Here is an 18,481-nt window from a genome sequence, read left to right as displayed (position 1 = left end):
GCCATATAACAATAAAACAACTCAAAAAACAAAATGAACCCAATGTAGGCGGCTGCACGAGAGTTAGAAGCACGGCCAGCAACTCACGAGCACGACTCTACTGTCAAAGCAACTTTAACTACACAAGGAACAAGACGACAATAATCAGGGATTACCTACCCGTGTCAATTTGAAATCATTTGATGGGGATAGTTATTTAGTAGAAGCCCTGCGCGTACACTCTTCTCCAGAATCCGAGTGTGTTTGTTCTAATCTAAATTAAATCACTTCATCTACTGGCTTCAGGAATAAATTATTCCAAAATCATTTCTGCGTTAAATTTCCAAGGGCAGACAACCCCATAGCGATAACTGCCAAAGGTTTGGAAAGCAGGTCAAGTTGAGCTAGAAAGATACTGGACATATCACTGATGCTTCTCTCTATTCAAGCCTCATGTCTGCAAAATAAGATAGGGTCTCTTTCTAGGTCAGAGCCTGTGGCAAGATTTTCACCATTTCCTACTTTCAGCATGCCAGAGACATGGTGCATCATTAGACCTTTACAAGCCCAGAGAGAAATAAGAATCTTTCATGGGATTGCAGATCCCTTGGAAGACTAACTCACAAGGAAGTTTATTGTCTCTAAGCAATTAAGAGACTTTGCAGTATTAACTTCAAACACTGAACTTAAGAGGAGTACGACCTTCAGGAACCAGTTTTGTGACTCCTTTAAAGCTGTATCTCTACCTGATGGTCCAGATGCTATTTCAGCCATTTGCATGTTCAAAGAACCATATAAACAAATGCGTATTAATTAATACTAATCATTCTCCATGTTGAGAAATATTATGCCAGCAAGTAATTATAACGTGCAAGTGCATTGTGCAACACAAGGGAGAGGGAAGGGTTATGTTCACATGGGCAGTCTTCAATTCAGCATTTCTTACCAGAGCACGAAGCTTTCAACCTTCCTTGAAAGCACTTTTCACGATGTCCTGACACCTGCATGGAGGAAGGAGAAGGACCCTGATCGTGCAAATAAGGTTCATACTCACTCGCAGGTTTCTGCACCCAGGGAACTCTGCAGAAGGAGTTCCCAAGCCTGCAGAAAAACAAAGCTACTCCATAGCCATTATGCATGAGGTGGTACCTCAGTTTCTCCATTCAGTGAAAAGCCCCATTTCCTACTCTTCACAGGTCCTGCTGCTTTTTGCTCCCAAGCCAAGAGCAGTAGCAAAGACAAGCTACCTTATGAAAGCTGGGGAGAAGGAAGGCTCCTGACCTCCCACAAACACGGAGCGCAGAGCTGCTCTCAACGGACAGCTACATGAAGTTTTAGTTATAAGGATGTTCTTGACCTTGTTGGTGAAGGAGGTTAGGGGATCTCTGGAGAGTCTGCTCCCAGCAAGTAAGACCAAGGGGCTCTCCCAGTATTTCAGCCTTTCCTTATTCATGACCCTCCTGGAATGAGATAAAAATCAGGCTCTAATCCTAAACGGTGTGGATGATCTTCCACTCCTACCGGGTCCAATCTTGGCTCCCACCAAAATCACTGGCACAGAATGGGCTTGTAGGAGGCACTGGGCCCAATCCTGCACCATTTAAATCAATGAGAATTCTCACATCGACTTCAGTGCGAGTCAAGGACAATCAGCACATCTCTGAATCGAGCCCTCTTATTTAACAGCGAACTCTAAATGCCCCATTGTAACAAAATTAATGAATATTTGCCCTTTGTAGGGGACACAGTAAAATGTAACCTTTACTGGAATCTTTTCACAAGGACAATCCAAGTGTAAAGCTTTTGAAATCTGTTTCCATGAATTGAAGTTCGTCTCAATGCTTGACTCACTGAAGGTTTGGGTGATGACTGTTTTTCATTTTGTTTTGTTTTAAAGCTCTCTGCAGTTTCAGATATTCTCATGGAGCCTCAGTTTCCTCCATTTAAGTTCACAGGCTGCTAATAGCAATCCCATTGAGGGGTCAAGAAAATAAAACATTGTGCTTAAAAAAAAAAATCCATGCCCCTCTCTGGAAGTCTTCCCAGCAGTCTTTGTAGTCTGGAGGGAAGGATAACCTTTTCAGCAGGGAACTGTACAAGGATGCAGAACATCAGGGTTTAGCTCCCCAAGACTTCCTCTGTGACCTTGGCCAAATGTCTTCATTTCTGTGCCTCAGTTTCCCATCCTCCATCTGATGCATTTACACTACAAGCGCTTTATAGAGCCGTCTCCTACTATGTGTTTGTACAGTGCCAAATGTGGAACTGGGACAGCAGCACTGATCGGGGTTGCAACCTTAAGTGCAAGTAAAATGCAAATCATAATGCACTTTTCTTTCACATAGGGATGCACAGAGGTTTTGAAACGAGAGACACCCTTGGAACAGGGGTTACCCATTATTGTAGTATTAGACAGTGGCCAGCAACTTATAGTGAAGCTAAGAGCATGATAAATCAAATGGTTTAAAGAGGCATTTTAGAAGCCTTGGAATTTCACTGGGATTAAAAAAAAGATTCAGAATTTGAATACTCTACACACTTCATTACACGTAGATCATGAAGTGCTACACAAGGAGAGGGAAGGGTCCATCCTATTTTACAGATGGAAGGCAGGGCAAAGTGGCACCTTAGAGACTAACTGCTTTAGAAAGACTTGAACTTTTGTAGGCAACAGCCTACTTTGTTAGATGCAATGAAAGCATCATAGTGTCTGACAAGGTAGGCTGCTGCCTATGTAAGCGTATGCCTCTTTGAACCAGTTAGTCTGTAAGGTGCCACCCTGCCCTGCCTTCTCCCTGACTAGACTAACATGGCAAACTATCTCTTTCTATTTTACAGGTGACATAACAGGAGACACGAAGAAAGGAAGCAACTCAGTCTGGTGAAACATTCTCTTGACAGCGCTAAATGCAGTGGCCCTTCTTGCAATAATCTCAGTGGCACTTTTCCATGCAGGAGGCCTAATACAATGTGATCGCACAAACTAGCTGGTTCAGATTGAATCAACTGCTCTTACAATCACCAGAGGAAAAGGTAGGGGGCCTCTCACCCACCGCACAGTAAATTGCAAGTGTTAGTTACTACTTCCAAAAAAGACGAGTGAACTTTGGCTAGAGAAAAATAAGCCCCACTGAGATGCTGAATGCACTGGGAAAGACAGACAACCAGCTCAGCGGTGCAATCTGGAGATCAGCCTGTTTGCATTAATGATTTTCAGCTCAGAGACTGACAGGGCTAGCGTTGAAGACGGGGTCACAGAAGAAGGGGTTGCTTTACAGTGCCTGCTTCTGAGATGGAAACAAGGGGCCTTCAGGGTTAAGCTGGTTCTTCTCCAAAGAGAGTTGCTCTTCCCTCCCTCTGCATTTAAAATGGATGCTGCTTCCCTGCCAAACTAATCGCTACCATGATGGGCATTTCTGCAGCCCCTTTCATCTGAAGCTTTCAAGGTGCCTTCCACACTGTTAATGGCATTGACCACCCTTTGTCTGCCAGGCATTTGGGATCTGCTCCCCTAGCATCTGGGAGTAATGGAGTAACACACAGGCAACAGGACTGAACACCAAAGCGTCACAACTGAAGCTACAAGAGGCGAGTAGCATGTAACGTAGTGAGCTGGAATTTAACCTGGCATAGCGGCTGATGCTGCTGACTCTCCAGAAGATGTGTGTGGGACCTCAAAACACAGGAGCTGGGCAGCCCAAGATCTCAGCCAAAGCCAGGGACCCTGGGTGGATCAGTGCCCGTTAAACCGACTGTTCAGTGCTGATGAAGGAGTACCCCATCCTGCACGCCAACGATGGACACAGTCCAAGAACCCGAGTAGTACACAGCTGTCCGTGGTGCCCAGAAGTCTTCCACCCAGCTCTGCTGGCCTTGCATGATGCAACTGGAACATATATATTTGTAACATCTACTTTATTCTGCAACATAAGAACTGCTCCTGAAAGCTTAAGCATCTCTCTTCCCTACTGATTTAATCCACCGCAGACAGCGCACAGATTCCCTACACCTTGCTACAAAGGCAATTATCCCAAGCAGTCCCCTTTTATTGGTCTCTGTCCTTGATTACCACTTAGCACCGGGGATTTACAATGGCACAGCTGAAAAGGGCACTTCAGTTTTTAAAAGCCAAGTAAGGAAGTTATCCGCTGAAGTCCCATAACACAGAAGGGAATCCTACGGCCAAGGCCTCTAGACAGCTTTGAAAAATCACAGCGCCTATTAGTCATCTGCTGTTGCAGAGCCAAAGCAGTGAAGCACAGGAGCACAAAGCAAGTTGTGTAGGTCCTACATAAGTAACAGCTTTGTCTGCCTGACACTTTTAGTAACAATGTGCTGGATTTGATCTGATTTTTAAAATCTGAAGAACTTTCCCTATTTGAGTGACAAACATTGTAATGTAAAAGGCCTGAATTCAGCCTAGCATTTGAGCTCATGCTTAAAGCACATGCGTATGCATTTTGTTTTGCTTTTTTAAATAAGGATGAACGTAACTTTAAGCATATAAACCGGTGCACACAAATTCTTGGGACAACCACAATATTTGCCTCTTTTGTAATGTGGCTGTGTTAACACACTTGAAACAAAAAAGAGATAACACAGTACAGTCCTACTGCAATGGGATTGCTAAACTCAGTCCAGCTTCCTTGAGAGCAGTGTCAAGCCCATTATGAACATGTACAGCTGGTTTCTTGCAACCAAGCGAAGAATTCGGCATTTGATGAATCTGAGACATTAAGAACAGATGTCTGCAAGAAGCATTGCAAGAGCCTTCCCCAACAGCAGAGTTCATATGTGAATCCCACTGCAGGTTACAACATGTCATCCGTGTTTTATTGGGCTTTTACAGGCAAAGCACGCATACTCTCATCTCCAAACAGACAGGCCCAGTGGCTTGGAGCAGCCCAGTATGTTTTTGTACAGTGCAGAGATGGCTCCGTACCAGCAGGTCTGACGACACAACCGGTGGGCTGGAATACTTCAGGTTCAATGTTCTCTTTGGAGCAAGAGACAAAGCCATGGGACAAATCCTCAACTAGCAGAAATCAGTCTACTTCCACAGGAATCAGCACACTATACCAATTTACACCAGCTCAGGGCCTAGTCCCATATTCTAGAGTCAGTCCCAAAGGCGCTAATGCACTAAACACCTCATGTTAACCCACATGCAATAACAGGAGCACATGCACTTTTATGAATTATTGCTGCATCCAAATGAGCCCATCTGCTTCCTTTTCCCACCCTGAACTTGGTTTATCATGTACTCATGGTAGGAAATCTTGCAAACCCTTTTTACTTACTGCTGGCAGGTAGCCCAGTGTCCGTAGTAAAGGACTTCAGTAGGACACCTCACAGACAAAAAGTGCTGTTTGGTAATTCCCAGACTCCATCATCAAGACCAAGGTTTTAACAAGGCATCCATGCCCTGTGTTTTGATGCTCAGAAAGGTGCTCAAATCAAAGAGGAGATCATTCAAGCCATCCCTGGAAGGCTGGAGTGATACTTAAGACTCTATATAGGGGTGACCACCCCTTCTACAGTCTAACATATGGTGGGCCAGTATTTTTCACATCTCTCTGGCCAACACAAGACAATTAGGACCACGTGTGAAGCAGAACAAGCCAGCTAGGCAATAAGAGTGTGTCCTTAAGCACTGCTAATCACTGCTCAGCTCAGCCTAGAGAAGAGGTCACGTGTGCATGAAACGGAAAACACCAGGAAGGGTTATAGGTAGATACAAAGCACACCTGATTGCAATTAGTAACCACAATAAGCCAACTTCTAGCTAACAATTGTGGCATGTTGATGGAGAAATTAATGTTAATACCCCAAAGAACGAATGAGAGAGATACATAGCCTGGCAAGGACACTGGAGGTAGGGTCAGGCCTCATTTGAGGTCTCCAGGCACCCCCATAATAAAAATAAAAATTGAATATAAAAAAAAAGTCCTATATCAGTGAATAAAGATGGATTTAAAACTGCTCTCCAGAATCAAGAGGAACTCTGCCTGCTGGTACAACATACCATGGAAAAAAAAAAAAAAAGGATGCTTCCATTCTTCTGTTACATACCTGCTTTGCCATCATGCTTAGCATTTGCCTCTCAAATGCAATGGGGGAGATTTTCAAGAGCATTCAGCACTCCCTCTCACTGATCCCAACCCAAGCTGGACACCTAAACCACCTCTATAAATATGGTCTTTTTCCAGGAGGTTGCATCATATTCATTGCAGAACTCCCATCCTGCAAATTCAGTGATACTCCTTTATTTGGAGGTGAAACAACATGTATCGGTAAAGTTCAAGTATTCTAATCTAATACCCATGTCTTCATGGACTTTGGGGCCATCAAAAAAAAAAAAAAATCAGATTCATTTCCAGATTAAAGGATGGAAAAGCACACTTTGCAGATCTTAAATTCTTCCAGGCTGGACACATGCATCCCGAGTGCAGAAACATCAATTCTAAGGCACTGAAGAAATCATCAGAATCTGTTTGTGCAGCCTGCTTTCTCCGCCAAACCTCAGACATCGTTGTGGGAAAAGCTTAATTCAGTTTTGTGCTTCTAGAAATAATACCCAGGAGTAAATATGTGATTTCCAAAAGCGCAGAGCATCTGTTGCAAGGGTAAGAACTGTTCTGCTCTAAATAAATAAATAAAAGGACACCCATTTAAGTGCCCAGCTCCTATGCCCCATTCCGGATGGCCTCACCTATAGATACCCACGCAATTTTACTTCCTGATTTGGGGCCCAGTCCTGCAAATATTAAGACGCAGGGGTAACTGCACTCAAGCAAGTAGTGTCATTCATGTCAAGGGGTTCACTCAAATATAGCTAGTCATGAGTGTTCATGTATGGCTGTGCTCTCATGCAACACAGAAATTCAGAATTTGGGAGCCGCACAAACAACGGGAGTATTCTAATGGACCAGAATGAATGAATGAATACATACTCCAGCTCCGAGTCCGCATCCTTTACATCATCTGATCTTGCTTACTGGCAAGAGGCCAGTACTTTTTAGATGCTGCCAAGGCTTCAGGCCTTTCTATCAGCACCCACATAACAGCTAAGCTAAACCTCTACCCGCCATATAGAACTTTACACAAAACACACAGTCCAACATACCCAGGACACCACTCTCCCATTGAAGCACGGTAGCTTTGCATTGTCATCCGAGATTTCTTCCTTCACCACCCTGAAAAATAAAAATAAAGAGGTTGCATGAACAACAGATTGAGGCAGACACCATTTAACAGATGACAAAACCCAGTCCCAACCCAAGACGTCTTTACATTGATCGGTCCCAATGCAGCCCTGAGGCCTTGTACAGTAAACACTTTTCCATTACGATCTAACAGCATTCTCCTGTATTGTGTACTATTCATGTCCTCTACTATTAGACTCATGAAAGAGCTTCTGCCTCCAAGTTGCATTTCCTGTTCAGAATTAAATTTGTTGCACAGTCATTGAAAAGAACCAGTCATCTATTGGACAAAAGGTACAAGGCAGCTCTACCAGCAAGTCTGATGGGCAAACTGTTATTTTCCTCCAATTAAATCACTTTCCAGTAGATCTGCAAAGATTCAGACACTCATTAAATTCCTTAGTTGGTTTCTGTGTCTGTGAATTTCCCCAGCATCTAGAGCCAAATTCATTGATTTTTATGGGCTCTGGATCAGGTGTACAGCAGGACTGCTAGACTCGATGCACACTACTATCAATGCCCCATCACTACTGATGCTACGACTGACAGCTACTGCAGGATCAAATCCTCTGGTCACTGTCCCACTCTTGTTCCACCATACTGCAGCCTGCAACTCTTCCTGAAGTAAGAAAATGCCTGTGAATGAATCAACTGGAGGCCTGCAGTTCTGAGCGCTGAAAATTCAGGAGGAGAGAGGGGGCTGCCTATGATGATCTTTTCCAGTTAAACATAAACACAAGAAAGAAATTCTCCATAAAACCAGACAGATCCTAGCTCTGCAGGGGTACTTTGAATGAGAATCAGTCCCACGAGTGGTAAAAAAATAAAATTAAAATTATCTCTCCTTTTTTTTTTTTTTTTTTTTTTTTAAACTCTTCCACTGGCCACCCTAAATCCTACCTCTTCCAACCAACCTTCTGCAGGGGAGGAAGATTCAGGAGACGGTCGGGGGGTGAGGTGAAGTACAGCTGTCCCATCTAACAATACAGGAATACCATGCTCCCTAGCCTAGCCTGGGTCATATTTCTCTCTCATTTGCAGCCTGGTTGCACAAAGCATCCCAAAGTAGGTAGAAAGTGACCAGCAGTGACTGCTCCCCTGCAAAAGGGAATATCACTCATTTCCTCAACTCTGGAGTCTTAATTCTACCTTGTCACTATTAATAATATTAGAGCAGTGCTTAAAAGGTCCTTGCTAAAAGCAGAGGCCCTGTAGGTACGCAAAATAAGAGACAGTCCCCCACACCGAATAATTCAAGTGGAAACCAACAGGCCACAGGAAGGGCTATTACTGCATTTTACAAACTAGGTCTCTAGATAGAGCCTAGTGACTTGCCCAAGGTCAAAGAAGCAGTCTGTGGCAGCACTGGATATTGAACCAGGGCTCCCACAGCCCAGTAAAGTGCCTTAATTGCATCCTTTTCTCATTAATTCAAGCGTAATTCACTCCATTCTTGTATCATCATTTTTCTCCTGCTGCTAATCAAGCTCCCTGGCTCCCCACCCCTCCCTCTTTTTCTTCCCCTGCCCATTACAAAAGTGTGTGCAAAGCTGAGGCTTGTCCCCAGGGGGATATGGATGCATGCCAAGGTGCAGCTGCGGCTTGGAGTTTTCTCTCCCCCTTTAACAAGTGCCATGCCAAAGCTTTGTGATCACAGGGAGAACACAAATTAGGTGTTAATCAGCTCAGCAAAGCTCCAGAAAGGCCAAACCAAGAGTGCAGGGGAGCAGAACAGCAGCATTTTCCCTGCATCGTGGGCAGCTGCTTGACAGCAACCAGAGCAGCAGACTGTGAGATGCAAGAGATGGTACTATTCAGTTCCTGGCTCCGCGTGCAGCACAGCCTGGCAGGAGAACAAAGACAAGATGCCAGGCACAATGGATATGAAGCGGTCCATATTTCATCTACTGTCCAAGTCCCAATCCAAGCATCTTAACTGCACGAGGCGAATCAGCACTGCAGCAGTCCACCACCTGGCCAGGTGCACACTTTGGCTACCAAGACAGCAAGCACGTCCAATTCATCCACTGCCCAGCAGCCTCTGCAATAAGCCTGCTGCCTCTTCTTCCTCCTCACCCCGCTGAAAGTTTCCCAGGAGTGGAATATTCCAAATAGATTTCACAAAGAAAAAAATTATTTAAATGTGGTTTTATTGTTGCTCTATAGCCGAGTGGAAAACCAGCAGCAACCCTCCAACATCTGTTCAGCAGAAGAGGGATACGATTCCTCTGGTTTTTTGTCGTCTTAGAGCCTCAGCCAGCCATCTCCTGGCCCGCCCCAAGTCCTCAGGGCTGAAGAATGCCTCCAAACAGCTCATGCCCACCTGGACCTGCCTCTCTGATCTAGGGACCAAATGTCTTGACCATCACAATCTCTCCCTCAGCCTTCAGTCCTCCTTTAGCTTGTCTATACTCCTGTGGCCCAGGTCAGTCGCAGTTAGCATCTCCTTCATTGCATTTCCGGTTTTGCCCAGCCAAGTCTCCACGTTCCCTTCATCCCCCCACCGCGCCCCACCCCATGTACAACCCCCTCTACTGTGCCAAAATTTCTCCAAGTTGTCCTCACCTTCTCTGGCTTGCTTTCAACTCTGTTTCTATCTCTGTGGTCAGCTAAAGGGTCCGAATGAACAGAAGGGGGTTGGATCAGGCCCTAAATTGCTCCTTTTGTTTCAACAGGGATAGAGAATTCTTCTCCCTTTTTGCCCTAAAATAATGTGTCCCTGTATCCTTCTAAAACGCTGCTACATCCCCGTGTACTGTGGATCCCTGGCATTCGAATCCATGTGCCAGTGGGAAGAGGGGTCCTGTATGGGCGGAGGCCTAAAGGATCCATGGCTGCACTGATTCAGATTCATCTAGCTCTGCTGTAACGTCATACAACAAGGGGCCACACTCTCCCACAAGGCAAAGTTTCTGCAGTCTGTGAAGCTACATTGTGCCTGGACCTTGTACGGCCAAATGCACCACTTTACAAGAGCACGGGTGCGGAACAACATGAAGCACTTATGTAGCAACCATCATGCCAAACTGCTTTATCGACGGGAGTAACGCCAGCCACCACTTAGGTCCCGCCACCCCTGGGACATAGCAGCGCTTTAGGAGGATGCAGCAAACACCACATTATTTTAGGGCAAAAAGGGAAAAGAATTCTCTATCCCAGCTGCAACCAAAGGAGCAATTTACGGCCTGATCCCAAAGCAATTATGCTTACAGAAAGTCTTCTGGTGATTTCTAACAGGCTGTGGTTCAGGCTATTACAGAGACAAGGCATAAATACTCTGCATTAATATTTAAGCAAGAAACATAGGTTAATCCCCCTGCCCCTGCAAAAACTGCCTGAGCGACAACTCAAGGGAGCAATGTCATTAGCACACGGAGCCACTGCTATGCATGCCAGCACAGGCAGGAACAGGAATACCAGCCCCATTCCGACTTCCTGCTCACACCAGGGTGCTCGACAGAGGTCACCCAAGCCATGTACTGACCAGGCTCTGCCCTTTTTAGCTTTACAAGATCTGAGCAAATCAGAGCTCAAAACAGTATGGCTGCAGGCCAAGTGGATGTAGAAACATGCACAGCTGTATCATGGCCTCCATCCATGCATGCAGCTCCCACGGATGTTAATGTGAGCTGTGTGTGCAGATGGAAGACACTGTCAACATCTGCAGTCAAAGGAAACGGTCAAACCAGATACAAAGTGAGGGAGTCGTGTTGTAAGCCTCCTGGCAAATGCCCAATTCTGAATTCATAGCCACTAAATTCCTGATTTACTCCATTGTAAATGGAGCAGACTCGGGTCCAATGGTTTTTAAGTCAGCTCTCTGAAAAGGTACAGATATATACTTGAATCTGCCGGTACACCGCTTGCAGATATTTGATGACACTGATTTACGTAATAGCTCAGAGTTTGGTCCAGCACTCCGCCAGCATAGGATGAGAACAAAAAGACCAAACATAACGCTAGGAGCAACCCAAATTTTTTATTCCAATCAAATTTCTAAAACCATCAGATAGTTAAATGACGCAATTATTGCTGAAGCAAAACACACATGCTCTAGTGGGGCTCTTTCACTTCAAAGACGTCGCTCCACATTTTTATCCTGTGGATTTTTTGTACCAAGGCTTCTCACCCCTTGAATGTCCCAAGTTCAATCAAACCCTCAAATTCAAATAGAAAGAATAAAGAAAAAACCCATCCAACACAAAGTCTCGGGACAGTCGCCACATTTTTCATGACTTCTGCCCAAACCAGCAATCTTCCCAGGCTAACTCCAATGCATGCCCCTCCCTCCCAAAGTAAAAAATCAACTTGTGGTTAAAAAAATCATGGAAGCACCCTTTGGAGACCAGAGTCCAAGTCCCAGCTCTGCCTCAGATTCCCTGAACGGCCCCATGCCTAAGGCACAATCTCTGCTTCAGGCTCACAACGGGGGCATAGGCTTTCCTTTAATCTACTTAGATTAAACTTTTTAAGCCAGGGCCCAACTCACTAGGCACCCAGACATGGAGCAGAGCCCACAGGTACTACCGCAGCACACACAAGACTGGGTACTGAGCCCATGTTCCATGGTACACGTGTTCCTGGGTTAGTCTGACATGGTTTTAAATGTGAAACACCAAGGAACAATGTTCGAGGGAACTGAATTCGGAAGTTTCACTGCTCCAGGTAACTGTGGTAAGAAGCTCTTGGCAGCATCAGCTAAAATTAGCCCCTCACAATTTACTGTAAAAAAAAAAAAAAAAAAAAAAAAAAAAGGTGCTCTGCATCCCCAAGCAAAAAACAGCAGGAAGGAAAAGGTCAGAGGCTCTGATCAATCCAATGCTCCCCTTCGGAGGAAGAGAGGAGAGAGGCTGGACAGGATCTAGGTCAACCAGGTCTTTATCGAGGCTGCTGGACACAGACCAAGCCTGTGGTTCTCGCTCACTCCCAGACTAACTAAATTAGCCTGCCCTGCTGGGTATCGCTGCATGAGGCCTCCCAAAATCCCGGCCTGGATTCAGCCAGGCTGGAGGAGAGTGTTGACTACATTAGAGTCGATACCTTTGGAGTCAACCAAATGAATACGACAGGATCTAAATCAACTAGTGGTTCCATACTACTGGGAGTAATTAGCGATTGCCTTGAAGCTGTGTGTTCTCAAGTCCCCAGCGAGCCAGCCTCTAGCTCTACAAAACAGTTACAGATGTCATCTTTCAGCAGGGCACTTTAAACTATGTTTTTTTATGACTGTTGCTGTAGGCTGGAGAGTCTCCACTTAAAGCAGCAAAGATTAAGATTAAGGAAAAGTGAGCCGTGCAATCCCATCACCTTCCCCCCTCCCGACCCCCCCACCCCATCGCTTTCTACAACAGCAGCGATCCATCTGAAATCACTTTTCTAATGTCAAGGCAAACCAGGCTGCTGTGGCGGCATCTGCAGAAGCAGGCAGACGAGACATTGTAAAAAAGATTCAAATGTTTAAAATAAGACTCCCAACTAGATCGAGGGGCTTGACACAGTCCTAACCACTTTGCTGAACTGGAGCCAGACTGCCATTCACGCCAAAGAGTCTAAAATGGTACTGCAATGCTTCTTAGTTAACTTGGCCCAATGGCTTCATTTCAGATCTGCTCACATTCTAGGAAAGCAAAAAAAAAAAAAAAAGAAAAAAACCCACCCCAAAAAACTGGTAAATAGGTGCCAGCTCTTTTTGTTCATTCGATCCCAAATTAAAGCCAGCCTGGGTTCTTTATTACTAGTGACAATGGACAAGCAGAAAGATTTTGCAGCCAAGCTCTCCCTTTGGTTACAATCTGCTGTTATCAGTATCACTGATACGGTCCTAGGACAGAACTAGTCAGCAGGTCTGGGGGCAAATGTACAAACCAGAATGGCCTCCTGTTCCCCCCGCCACAACCATGCCGACTCTGCAGGGCAGACGGAGTAATCACTTGGGCTCAACTGCTCTGATCAGCAACCAGGATCCTAAATACCCTCAGGAAGCCGATTCTGTCCCTTCTGTGCATATGGGACAAGCGAGGGCACTGTCCTATCAGAGAAGTCAGAGTAGAAGTCATTGGGCCTTGTGGCTTTCCAGGGACCCAAGTACAAGCTGGAGGGAGAGAGATGGTGCTCCGTGCTTAGGTCCTGCTTCTGGAATGGGGGAAATGGGAGTGAAGAGTTATATGATACATCCCAGCCTGGTTTCTCTGCTGGAATTGGATCACCCTGCAAAAATTACTTGTGCTTGAAAACAGACCTTGGGGACAAGCCCTCTTTGAATCTGCAGGTTGGAACCACTCCTAAACCCAGCATCTGGCAGCAGGAGCAGAGCCCAGGGCAGGGCAGATGGAAAGCAGCCCATGCTGCCTCCCTGGAGACAGGAATGGAAGTAGCTGCTCAGGAGTGGATCCCCTTTCACCATCCCTGCTGGCTGCTGTGCGCTGCACAGCCCCTCAAGTCTTGCTGCTCCAGGACTTGCACAGAAGGATGCTGCCGATTCTTGAGGAGACACTTCAACGTGGGTCTCGGACTGAGGCGTTCGCCAAATGCCCTCACTGTTGTTTCAGTCTGTTTAGCTGTACTTGCTTTGCAATCCCTCATCTCAAGACAGGTGAAACAATAAGCAGAGCTGAAGTTCATCTGGATTCACTTAATCCACAGCTTGCTTTTAATCAGCGTTACAGGAACACGCTGTGGCTTGTGCTGTATGTGGCTTCCTCCGGGATGCAGAGACCTCCACTTGCATTTCTGCTCTGCTCCAAATAAGAAACCAAGACTGAATGAAAGCAGGGACAGCAGGAGCATTTCCAGTAGGCCCTTCAAGTCGTTTGTAAGAAGGAAGAAAGCCAGAGAGGCCCTTCCTCCTCCCAGTTCCCGAGAAAGACTCTTCCTGGCTCTAAACCGTCAGACCATTTCCAAAGGTGGCTGCTGGCTCCGTGGGAGTCCCTTTATGGAAAGCTCAAGTCGGGACAAATACAACTCAGTTATGAAAACTGCTGAGCATTCAAACCTCCTGATGAACAGTCCCGTCTCCCACTGACTTCATCAACCCCCAGAGCAATTATGCGCAGTCTCTTCGGTTGGATATTTTCAGATGCCACCATTCTTTGTACAATGCCTGCAAGCTCCAAACACAACTGGAGAGCTGCAAGCTCTCAGGACAGGGACAGTCTACATCGGGGTGGGCAAAATGTGGCCTGGAGGCCGGATGTGGCCCACCAGGCCATTCTATCCGGCCTGCGGGGGCCCCTAAAAATTTAGAAAATTAATATTTATCTGTCCTGGGCTGCCTGTCACTCGGCCCTCGATGGCTTGCCAAAACTCAGTAAGCGGCCCTCTGCTCAAAATAATTGCCTGCTCCTTGTCTACACAGACAAGGCAAAGGGCAAAAGTGGGGGCAGAGAGAGGGAAAGTGACTTGCCCAAGGTTACAGAACAGAGCAGTGACAGAGTTGGGACAGGACTGATCTCCTGAGTCCCAGCCAAGTGGTCTTCTCTGAACACACTGGCTCCAGTAACTTCCCAGTCAGAGAATTCTTGCTCATCTGTGCATTTCTGTGGTTTGCAATAGTTTGCTAAATTGATTGCAACTCATGTGAAACACTAGCTTGGTTCCACTAAATTAAAATGCAACTCTGGTGATTTTAAAAGGATGTATGTTAAAGGAAAAAAAGAAAATACATGTGGGATGTCAAAAAGTGTCAAAGGGACTTAGGCACCCAAATCAATGGGACCTTCACTCCTGCATCCAATAGACATTTTTAAAGTCTCCCCACTTCTTTTAATAAACAAAAAATTGTCAGCTTGAAATCTAATCAATTCCCAGACCATGTGTGGTTGAATAGGCACTTTTTCCTTTATTTATGTATTTCTCCCTCTTGTTGCTGTGTGAAAAACCCACATAAACCACAAGGAAACTGCCTCTCCGCAAAGTGCTGTCCAATGATCAGCCTAAACCCAATGAGAAACAAAATAGAAAAAACCATTTTGCTTTAACCTCTACTGGAGAGATTCTAGAAATAAATAAATTGACAATAATAATGCTACCTTCCTTTTCATATTCCCCATCCCTTTGTAAGAGAGATAAGAATCATTTTCTCCTTTTCACATTGTTACTAGTAATCCTGGCAGGCAATACATTTATTGCCAGGAGTGCAATTTTAAGCAGATTATGTCCCTTCACGTTATCAGAACTAAAAGCATTTTAAAATTCTGATTTATTTAAACTGCTCACAAATCTCTGCTTCCTGCAGCTCTGGACAGTGACAACTCACTATGCAATTTCATTTTTGCTTTTAGTCATTCACTGCCGGTGTCCTGCAAACTGCCAGAAAGCTGCAATTTTGAGGCTGCAAACATCTGCAGCAGGGGATACTGGATAGTAAAACAAGCTCACTGGAAGTTTAAGGTAAGTTGTAGAAACATCATATCAGTGTTCAAAGCACTCCATTTTGGGCCCCATCTCAATCTGACAGTGTCCTGTTATGTTGGATACACCCACGCACACCTGCAATCACATCTGCAGGTACAGATCCTTTGCTATCAGGGGGATTCTGGACTTGCGTAAGCACCTAGCACATGCTGCACTTTAGCCATGCGCTTCAGCTTTTTGCCAAAAATGGATCTTTACTGCGCTCCGCATAGATCCAATCCCATGTCAGAGCCTAAAAATGCTATGGTAATATATTCAAAACTCATGGAAGAGGCGACATCTTTTATTGGACCAACCAGATATTTGCAAAACAAATTATTTTATTTATTTGCAAGCTTTGGGGCACACGCGCCCTTCATCAGACATAGGAGAGAGCAAAGATTGTTTAAGTTCTCCTAGGTAGAAATGAAAATTCATATTTCACAGGAGAGCTGAAGGTATGGATGGTAAAGGCTCCTGTTTGGAATAGTTCATTTTGTCCAGGTTAGGCACAGAGAAAGGTTGAAAAAGTCTTTTTACCTTGAAGCTGTCTGGTAGCAACCAGGATGTAGACAACTTGGAGGTAAGAAGTCTTTTTCAAGCTTTCTCTGTGCCTAACCTGGACAAAATGAGCTATTCCATAAAGGAGATTTTACCGCACCTTCAGCTCTCCTGTGAATATGAATTTTCATTTCTGCGTAGGAAAATTTCAACAATTTCTGCTCTCTCCTATGCCTGATGAAGAGCAAGTGTGCCCGAAAGCTTGCAAATAAATAAAATAATTCGTTTGCAAATATCTAGCTGGTCTAATAAAAAGATGTTGCCTCTTCCATGAGTTATGATTCCTCATTCCTCTAGACCAATACAGCTACAACCTGGGTACCTGACACATGGCAATATATTGGCAGCAACAGGTTTAGTCAGAGAAGCCATTTTTGTGCAAGGAAATGTCCCTTACCAGGTATTACAAAACCTGATGCTCTACCCCCATGGCCAGGGCCACCAAAATCCATGAGGTCACCTATGTGACTGAAGTTATGTTTGATCCCATATGCAGCCCCAGGGCCCATTTTGGGGCCATACACTAAGCTCCGAGTAACAGTTCTGCACTGAGTTACATTATTAAACAACCATGCATTTGCTATGTCTTCTAAAAAACAAAGGGTTTAGTAGTTTTTTTTAAAGCCAAGATATTCTGCGCCAGGCAGGATCTCCCTGTGCAGAACAGTTTGGCAGCATCCTCAATAGAAAACCAATACGCCGAAGCCATAGCTTCCAAAACCATGCATCTCATCGTGGGATCGGCTCTCTGTTGCTGGTGGGGAGGGCCTTCCAGCTCTGTTGCAACTTGAACTATTGAAAACAGCCCCAGGCTATGAGGCAAGAAAATAACAGCCTGCAATTCCCAGTGCGCTTTGGGTAGCAGTGAACAGTGCCAAGAACATCAAGTGCAGCAGCAGCCACTAATTTCAAATGTCACCATTTTATAAATCATTATTTGTGCTAAAGAGGCAGCCCTGTTCAATCCACGCTGGCTTCACGGTGGCTGGGGGTGGCACTGGGGGATGGAACATGAATGAATGAACCCATATGCTTCCATTCAAGGATATCTTTGAAAACATGGATCAAGTGAGAAAAAAGCCCTCTCTTTAGTGCATGGACACATGGCTGAGACATGCCAATGCCTGCCCCTGGGAAGCACCAGGTCTTTCTTCACTAACATGGAACAGCAGCTCAGCATCCCAGGGCTAACACACAGGGCTCCATGAGACAGCCTCACAACCACAAGTCCAGGCTAAGCTGGCACAGCAAGCAGGAACTGAGATGCTGTCCAGCTTCTCCTTGGCTAAATGCTACCTCCCATGCATGAGGGGCAGGCCCCTAAATTAGCATGTGGGGGGCAAGTCCCTTCTGGAACTGCTTCTCCATGGCAAAGGGGGTCCAGATCATCTGGCACCTGGAGAGTCAAGTGCTCAGTCTTCTGCTTCCTTGAAACTCCCACCAAGTCAAATGAGTATTCGTCTCTCAGCCCCATCTTGCAGCCTGGATGAGGTCAAGTTCGGGCAGGAAGCAATACTTTTCTTACAAGTGTTTGCAGGACTGGGTCATATGCAATCCCCGTTTATCCCAATGCATCCATTTTTTATAGCCTACAGCTGTCAGCTATCTGAGGCTGGAGGGTGGAGACAGCACTAGCATGCAGAAGCAGATCGCAAAGCACTGAGCACAGTCACCATGGAACCAGGAGTAAAACACCTTGGGTACCAAAACAGCAGCTGCAAATCCTTGGGGTAACAGGTCCAGAAGGGGTCACAGTATATCTCAGAAGCGAACTTGACCCTCCCAGGGCCAAGGGCATGATGAGACTCAGAAGCAGTGTGCAAGGAAGGAGTCTCCGTCTGTCCTTCAGAGATTTGTGATAACACTGCCTTTTTCTGCCACCAGAGGATTGATCTCTGTGCACTTGACAATGTAGTCCTTTGCTAAACCTTGGGTTGAGAAATAGGGGAAGGAAGCAGAGGGGAAAAGACTTGCTCAAGGTTATGCAGCAGGTCACTGGCAGAGCCTGGAATAGAGCCCAGGAACCCCCAGCCCCAGGTACCTACATCCCCTGCTCCCTCAAAGTTCACGTTCTTTGCTTGGACTTGGAGGAGATTTCAGATCTAACTGCCATACCAAGTGAAACAATCTATGATGGTGTCAATCCTTTTCTCCCTTTCACCTTCTGCAACTGTGCCTGGGTCCCCTTCACTGTCACCCATCCCATACGGACTCCCACACAAACCCTATGCCCACCATATCTCACCCCTCCCCCCCACTTCAATGGCACTTACATTACCTGCTGCCTCACTCGCTTCTCCTTCCAATACAACATTTTACTTGAACAGCCCCTCATTCACCTCATG

The 18,481-nt window shown here is 45.6% G+C and overlaps 1 protein-coding gene across 2 annotated transcripts in view; it reads right to left on the bottom strand.

Annotated features, from left to right (window-relative positions):
• Positions 1 to 18,481, bottom strand: part of DVL1 (dishevelled segment polarity protein 1) — a 174,472-nt gene that overhangs the window by 92,709 nt on the left and 63,282 nt on the right. For both annotated transcript variants that reach the window (XM_090024159.1, XM_090024160.1), the window contains exon 2: positions 7,106 to 7,175. In XM_090024159.1, the coding sequence (XP_089880285.1) occupies positions 7,106 to 7,175 (70 nt within the window). The remainder of the gene's footprint in view (positions 1 to 7,105; positions 7,176 to 18,481) is intronic.

This window comes from Crocodylus siamensis, chromosome 12, assembly GCF_052110815.1.
Source record: "Crocodylus siamensis isolate JL-2025a chromosome 12, ASM5211081v1, whole genome shotgun sequence".
Classification (NCBI taxonomy): Eukaryota; Metazoa; Chordata; order Crocodylia; family Crocodylidae; genus Crocodylus; species Crocodylus siamensis.
The sequence above is the reverse complement of the archived record's forward strand: the minus strand, read 5'-3'. Positions and strand labels throughout refer to the sequence as shown.